The following is an 8,450-nucleotide window of genomic DNA, read 5'->3' as shown; positions in this document are numbered from 1 at the left end:
GCTGAGAGCAAGGCTGGGTTACTCTGGAGAAATACCTGAGGGATGGAGCAATCAAAAATGTTCCTCAAAGGACCCTGCCCGAAAAGAAGCAATTGCTTATCTTAATATGGATAGGAGTATCCTAAGATGGGTGACAGGACTATACACAGGACACTGTCAGTTAAACAAGCATCTCTATAAAATGAGACTGATAGAGTCCCCTATCTGCAGGTTCTGCAGAAAGGAGGAAGAGACTGCTTACTACAATCATGCGCAAATGTGATGCAGTGGCAAGAACACGATTCCTCATCTTTGGTAAGGATCGTATCTTGGATCCCAAACTTTGCGAAACAGTGGATCCTTATAAAGTGTCCAGATTTGCAAAGGCAATTGGGCTGTTTTGAGCAGGCCGCGGTGCTTCTAGGCCGGTTTTTAAAAAAAACCAAAAAAAAAACCTGTAAGATGTATTTTATTATTATAAGCCATGAAAAATGTTATGTCAGATGCCAAAAATAATTGTTTTTTTTTATCGTTTTCTTAATGTTACTTGGATTACAGATAGGAAGTATTGACAACTTAACGTAAATATATACCCATCAATCAGAGAGAGAAATGCTTCATTCATCCATGCTGCCCAAATAAATCGGGTCGCTACATTACACAGTATACTAAACAATTCGTGATCGGACATGTATAAATTACATATATTTACATGATATAATAAAAAAGAAAGAAAACAGTTTTCTTTTCCCCACAGTTTCCTTTTGCAATCAAATCCCATCTAAACACTAAATATAAATATTTCAATTTATTCTTTTTTTCTTTCCCTTTCTTGTCCCATCCATTTCACCATTTCAAAATTTTCATTTCATTTGATCGACAAAGTCACTCTCCCGAATTTACCCTCTCAGATCTTTCCCAGTGACCCGTTAAACAAATTCACTATTAGACATTGGTGTGAGATCAAACCAGAGAAATACTAGTCACAGCAGTAGTCCAAAATAATATTTTCCGCTAAGATCGCAATATCCCCGATGCTAACACCTAGGCCTTCTAAGAAGCTCCTTGTTTTATCTGGTATTGTTCCGTGAGATCCAAACCAGAGGCCTCTCATGGTGAACTCTCTCTCCGAACGTCTCGCGGAATTTTTTCTTAAGGAAAGGGACGCATTTTTCATATATTTCCTTTTTTTTCCCTTCCCACTCCACCTTCCTGTTCGAGGTCATTACTCACAAATCTTACCGTTAGATCCAAGACCAGAGCCGTGCCTCCGATTTTGGTAAATGTGACAATATCGGCGTATCTAACGGATCCGTTGGTGTCAACGCAATAAACCTCTTCGAAGCAGGCGAAGTCTTTTTTTTCAAGAAATGCACGTGGAAAATGGTAAAACGCTTGAAATCTAAGAGAATGAATTATTTGTCTAAACATTTCTGTCCCATGACAAATTTTATAATTTTTATATTTCATACTTTGGCATATTGACTCATCTTTGTCAACCTACCTCTTTGCTCTGCCTGAGCTCCTTGGATTTTACTGCATCTGTTTTACTCAAAAATGTTCTGTTAGTGTAGTGGTTTGTTTATTTATTTGTTAGTTTGTAATGTAGCTGTTGTCAGTATATATGTCTCATGCTGGAGGCATTTATTCTTTCTTCATCAACGATGCAAAATTGAAAGATTTCTGTTCGAACTAGTCTTTTTTTATATTTTCCGTAAATATGACTGATAAGATTAAACAATCACCGGTCATAGGCGCTAAGCCTGTGCCTATGAAGTTATTTGCTACTTGGGAAGTTGATAGGACTCCTCCAAACTGTATTCCTAGGCAAGTACTTGATTAAATCAGTATTATGAATACTGCGATGCATATTTTTTGCTCATATTAATGTTATAGGTCTACTTTTTCTTATCAGTTGAGCTGTTTTACAAGTTTTATTTATGTTCAGTCTTGGAATTCTGTGGCCGTTTTTAGGTGCTTTAAACATTCAAGGAATGTTATTAAAATTTAAAGAAAATTTTGTTAATAACTTGGACATATTCATTAAGTATGTCTTGACTATTCAACACCCTGTTATATCTGCATCATTATGTAGTGACAATTATTCTGTATGTTGATGTAAAGAAGTTATTAAAGGTGACAAATAATAAATTAATATCGATACTCCACACTCTGCATCATTCTGTCAGGCCAGCAGAATGATTCCTATTCATGTTTTGTCCTGCTAAACCCTTGCGAAAGAATGTTACTTCTAATTCTTTAGGATCATAGCAAAGAATTATTTCTGCTTTATCTTAATTATATGCTTTATAATTATATCTTTCAATTATTTTAATACCTTTGCTATTGGTTATTTTCTTTTAGATAGATCCCTAATTGATTCTCCTTAGACTGCTTTAAGTATACCTTCTTTTGTTCTAGTAGTTCAAATTTTTATCTATAATTTTTTATGAGTGAGTACGTTTTGATCTAAATTGAAATGCCATACTGATGTGTCATAACTGAGCCAATTCTCATTTGAAGTGTGCCCATCTTAGTCTCTATAATGAAATCTGTTGATTCAACAGTTTGTCCAGTGAATAAATGGACATTAACCGACATGATAGGTGTGTCTGTTGGACCCACTAACAATTTTAGTCAACATTTTATATCAGATCATTCAATTAATATAATGCATTTATTGCAGTAATTATTTATTTATGTGAGAATGGATTATTCAATCATTTCATGGATTATTTAAAAAAAATATGTATGAAATTAGTTCAAAATAAATATAAAACAAAGAATTATCGCTATATCTATAGATCTATTTTTCTATTTCCATCAACATTTTGAGGTCTTGTTTCCTCACTTCAGGATTTTCTAGTATTAAAAAGTAATTTCTTATTTAATTAATTTTCATTTGTTGTTTCACTCAAAGTTTGTGCTCTCACAATCTCTGTAGTCTGGCGTTCGAACTAAGATGGGCATTTTTCACCATTTGAAATCTATCCCAAACCTCAGGCACAGTCAAATGGTGATCTCTATTCATGAGGGGGTTTCAATCAATGAATTTAATTATGGCTTTCAGGGGGCCACAGCCAGTCCTCAGATGATTGCGCCTTGTCTCCCAGAATCGCTGGAGTGTGTCATAAATAGTGGACTTCACTATTCCAAGCATCTCTAAAATGTATCAGACACTCCAGCCTTCTCTATGTTTACCTCTTTCTGCAGGCTACATATTAATATTAAAGAACCATTTTCCTTGTCTAAAATGGATAAAAGGCATTTGTTAATGACAAACAACATGTGGTTAAAAATTACAGGTGTTAAAAGGTACAAATACCCAATAACAGTTGAGAAGAAGTGACTTTGGCATATCAGTCTATGAGAAATTATGCATTAACATAGACCATGCCTACTATATCATACTATAACCAAATTGTCCACAAAAACATACCTATTACTCATAATTAGCCTTAAAAATCAGAAGTATTTAGTCTGTTTTTTCAATTTTTTTTTCTGCTTAGTGTAAAATATCATTTTATGTTGGTTAACTTCTAATCATTTTCTTAATAAGGTGCAATTGATACATATTATTGCTTCAATATATCAATTAGTCAAATCTGCATCAATGCAAATAATCAAATCTGCTAATTCTTATAATTTTATTTAGCTCTTAAATTCCTCTCTCTTTTTATATTGCTAGTTTTATGCATTTTCCTTAATTGATTATTTCTCTTTCTTTAAATCATCAATTATTTCTGCATAATTATTGTGATTTTATTTAATATAAGTTTTAAAATTGTCTTTATTTTTATTTTTTGTTAAATATATATATGCTTGATTAGAAGCCCAAATGGGAAAGTAGAAATGAAATCCTATCCATTTTGGAAGATACATTCATTATTTAAAAATTGATAGCACACTAAACCTGGCGAGATATGGCGACACACCAATATTAATTCAAATATTAATTTGAGTACCTACACCAACTTGTTCGCCCTTGTAAAACAAATTGGAAGAGAGATTTGATTTCATTTTTATTGTTTTTTACTTCATGATGTAGTACTTCATGCTTAAAAAAAATAAATCAATAATACTTAGTTAACTGACATTGCATAGATTTGATTGTTTAAAAACATGTATATTATTGATGAATGCATTAATATAATGTAATCTAATTGATATTGGAATTTATATATATATCCCATGAAGGGTTATAGGCTCTGTACTTGAGAAAGTTAGTGCTGTTTCTCATCAAACGTGAGGTGATGTAGCCATCTGGTTTTTATTTATTTTTTAATGATAGATTTTTTTCCATACCCAATGAAAAACCCACTTAATTGAAACCAGATAGGCTCCAAGAGGCCCTTCTGACCCCTGTATTTATCCTTAGTTTATAGAACAAAAAATAAAGTTCTCCCTAGACTTGAACATGAATCTGCCTTTGAATTCCATTTGTCAAGTTCAATTATATTTATTCCTAAGTATTTATATTCATTCCTAAAAAAATAAATAATTTCTTGTATTAATTTTGCTAGTAAGTTTCAAGTAAAATATTTAATTTTTTTTAGATTATGCTCGTTAACTTTGTCGAGACTGATTGTTTTAAAACCATTAGGATCTGACGTATCATCTTTATCAATTGCCGTTAAAATGCAGGTATGTTAAAGCATGAAATTCTTTAAAATATTAGACAGTTAAATGTAAATAATGATATAATTACAACTAAAATACTTATCTATTCTTTTCTTTCCCACCTATCCTAGGGTTGGCAATAGTTCAATATTACTATCCTTAATATCGATTGTCAGCACTATCGATAAGACTATTGATGACATTGCTGGGGTCACACTTTTTCCCAAAAGTTTAATATTTTATCTCAAAAAAGAAAATTAGATTATTAATCATCATTAAATTAATTTTAAATCATTGAATTTATGTTAAATATTGAATTAATTATTATTAAATGAAAAACAACTAAAAAAGATTATAATAAAAGAAAATAGGTTGTTAAAATTCAAAACCTATAAAAGGTTTCTGCATAAAAAAAAAAAAATTGTATATTCATATCTAACTGTAACTTGAAAAATGTTATTGGGAAGTTAAAATTTTTCAATCAACCTATGATTAAATAATTTTTCTCTTACAAAGTCCCCCAATGAGAAACAAATTCCACAAATCTTCCAGTTTTCTAGCTGTCATTTCTTTTACAATTTTTATATTATTCTCAGTCTCCCTAATCACTAATAAGTTCGAGTGTGTTTTTTACTTCTAATAAATAATTTTTGATAGCCAATTTAAGACAAGAGTGGATGAAGGTTTGAGGTGACATTCTAGGAAAAATAGAGTTTTTGCTTGGAAGAATATTTTTAATACTCCTTTCTACATAATACATTATTTAATTGTTCTGAAGCTTAAATTATGTTAAACGAGGAGAAGATGGTTGGGGGTGCGGTCAATGATAAACACAAATAAGTTGGATTAACCTATTTTTAATGTGCCAACGTTTCAGCTAGAGTTTCTAGCCTTCTTCAGGGCTAAAAACAGAACAAGTTAACAACCACAGTAAGTATAGAAAATTAAAAAAGAAAGTATAAACAGAATAATTTTACAAAATAGAATTAATAAAATGAAGTGATGAGAGAAGCGGGAAATAAAATGTATACATAGGTAATTGAAAAAGTGGGTAAAATAACATAATATAAGGAAATGAAATAAAAATGAAGTTATATAATGCAAAGAAGTATGAACTAATATGTTGGGATGTTGGGAATGGTAATTTAGAAGTCTGCCTGAGTAGGTAGGTTTGGTGTACCAGTCAGTGGATATGGTGTTGTCTGGGTTTCTTATGATGTGAAGGTCAAGGAACGGAAGGGAGTTATTATTATTATTGGTCATCTCCTAAAAGACCATATCAAACAACACAAATACTCTATTTCCTCACATAATCATTCTGTCTCTAAACTTTCGGAACATTCTCTATCATTAAATCATTCCTTCGATTTCGAAAAAACGTCTATACTCGTTACTGTTCATAACCATGACAAAAGGCTCATCTCTGAAAGCCTCTATATCCAATTAGAACCTTCTTCCGCCAATTTAAAAACCGACAAGAACAACTTCTCATTAACATATTCACAAATAGTTAATTTATTAAAAAAGTAATTTTCACATTTTTTTTTTTTTTTATAAATTCATATTATTTTTTCCGCCCACCTTTTAACGTATTATTACGCACATTTGGCATACCCCTCTTATATTACGTTTCCTCTTTTTAACTGTAGTTAAATAACCATGACACTGTCATCTTCCGGTAATTCGTTGGTTCGTATATATTTTTAACTCTTCCTATAACCATTTGTCATCACCCTCTCACACGCTTTCTTCCTCTAAATTTTTCTACTTTTTTTTTTATTTTCACCCTCTCGTAATGTTTTCTTTTTATAAAAAAAAAACTTAGTCATTCTTGTAATGGCTTTTTTAATTCTGAGTTTGGCCGTCATTAGCGCAGCATCCATTAGGCGTTTGATTTTCCAGCGAACAGGTTCGTTTTTATTCTTTTTTTGTTTTCTTTCCCCTTTCTTTATTTTACTCTTACCCCTTATTTTCTCCACTTTTATCCATTTTCCTTACCCGCGTTATAAGTTTTGTTCACTATATTATTATTGGTGTTTTCAGAATTTTTTTTTTTTTATATTCATTTCTTGGTATACTTTACTTATATTTTGCCTCTTTATCATCTATTACTGTTACATATATTTTCTTCCTCTCAATTTTTATTTTATTTTCATATTTCAATTTTAAATTAATAATAACTTAAATGTTCATATTTCTTTGCATTATATAACTTCATTTTTATTTCATTTCCTTATATTATGTTATTTTACCCACTTTTTCAATTACCTATGTATACATTTTATTTCCCGCTTCTCTCATTACTTCATTTTATTAATTCTATCTTGTAAAATTATTCATCTTATGTGTAAAATTATTCTGTTTATACTTTCTTTTTTATTTTTCTATACCTACTGAGGTTGTTATCTTGTTCTGTTTTTAGCCCTGAAGAAGGCTAGAAACTCTAGCCGAAACGTTGGCACATTAAAAATAGGTTAATCCAACTTATTTGTGTTTATCACTGACCGCACCCCCAACCATCTTCTCCTCGTTCATCATCCACAGTCAACTATCTCTCATAATTAAATTATGTTAGTTTTCAGAAGTTGAAAATTCAGTTTTCCAATCTAAAATAGGTTTAAAAAAAATTACTAAACTCAATTTTTCTCTGGGTTCGTATATTTGTAACATAATTCCATCCACTCATTTCAATTTTATTATGTTTAGTTCAGGTATTTAGCAGTTTTTAAAAAGTAAAATGTATTTCCAAATATAGTCAGTCACCATTGATTTGTGCTAAGAGACTTCAAAAGAGCCTGCAGCATATCTTACGTATGGGATCATTTGATAAGGAACTTTATTATTTTTGGTCAATAGTATCAATAGCTGTCAGAGACGTAAGAGCCATGCAGGTTGGGAGTAGGTCCCAGAGCACCTTGTTGAGAACATTGTGGGTTTGATTCCCACCTGGAGCAGTTAATATTAATCCCACATTGGTTAGTATACGGTAGGGATGGGATATCGAAAGAAAAGTATTGATATCGATATCGGATAGCAATATCGATATCGATATAATATCGGGACTAAAATATCGATATTTTAAAATATCGATATTTTAAAATATCGATATTGAAAATTTAACGAATTAAAGTAATAATAATTATAAAATGATAACATAGCAAGACATATGAAGACTTATTTGAACACCACGACAACCATATCATAATCATAACAAATATAAACTAAAATATAATTGTTTTATTGAAGAAAATTTAAAAATAGATTATCGATGTTTTATTTTGATAAGTACATATTTATTTCGATATTTCTTTTTGTTGTAATTGATAAAGAATATGAGCATCAATATTCCGATATTATTTTATCCAAATATCAATATTTTGTTAAAAAAGACTAGAAAATTGTATAGTGATTTTAAAATAGAAATATCGATATTTTATTTTAATAATTACACATATTTTTGTCGATATTTCCCATTGTTGTAAAATCGATATGGAATATTAGCAACAATATTCCGGTATTATTTTATCAAAATATCGATATTTTGTTTAAAAAGACTAAAATAACACAGGAATATTAAAATAGGAATATCGATATTTTATTTTGATAATTACACATTTTTTTTTCGATATTTTACATTGTTGTAATATCAATATGGTATATAAGAACAATACTGCGATATTATTTTATCAAAATAACGATATATTGTTTAAAATGACTAAAATATTAAATAGAGATTTTAAAATAGGAATATCGACATTTTATTTAGATAATTACATATTTTTTTCGATATTTCACATTGTTGTAATATCGATATGGGATATAAACAAATATTTTCCGGTATTATTTTATCG

The 8,450-nt window shown here is 30.1% G+C and overlaps 2 protein-coding genes across 3 annotated transcripts in view; both read left to right on the top strand.

Annotated features, from left to right (window-relative positions):
- The window catches only part of LOC136796504 (uncharacterized), a 1,291-nt gene extending 908 nt beyond the window's left edge, over positions 1–383 (top strand). Inside the window, exon 2 of the mRNA XM_067050368.1 lies at positions 211–383. Within this exon, the coding sequence (XP_066906469.1) occupies positions 211–383 (173 nt within the window). The remainder of the gene's footprint in view (positions 1–210) is intronic.
- Positions 384–1,510: 1,127 nt separating this feature from the next.
- Positions 1,511–8,450, top strand: part of KrT95D (phosphofurin acidic cluster sorting protein KrT95D) — a 52,630-nt gene continuing 45,690 nt past the window's right edge. Inside the window, exons 1-2 of one of the 2 annotated variants that reach the window (XM_014426891.2) lie at positions 1,511–1,806; positions 4,536–4,623. In XM_014426891.2, the coding sequence (XP_014282377.1) occupies positions 1,700–1,806; positions 4,536–4,623 (195 nt within the window). In that variant the 5' untranslated portion in view covers positions 1,511–1,699. The remainder of the gene's footprint in view (positions 1,807–4,535; positions 4,624–8,450) is intronic. The other variant, XM_014426890.2, reaches the window with a different exon arrangement.

This window comes from Halyomorpha halys, unplaced genomic scaffold (assembly GCF_000696795.3).
Source record: "Halyomorpha halys isolate HHAL.00 unplaced genomic scaffold, Hhal_1.1 Scaffold601.1, whole genome shotgun sequence".
In the NCBI taxonomy this organism is placed as follows: Eukaryota; Metazoa; Arthropoda; class Insecta; order Hemiptera; family Pentatomidae; genus Halyomorpha; species Halyomorpha halys.
The sequence above is the reverse complement of the archived record's forward strand: the minus strand, read 5'-3'. Positions and strand labels throughout refer to the sequence as shown.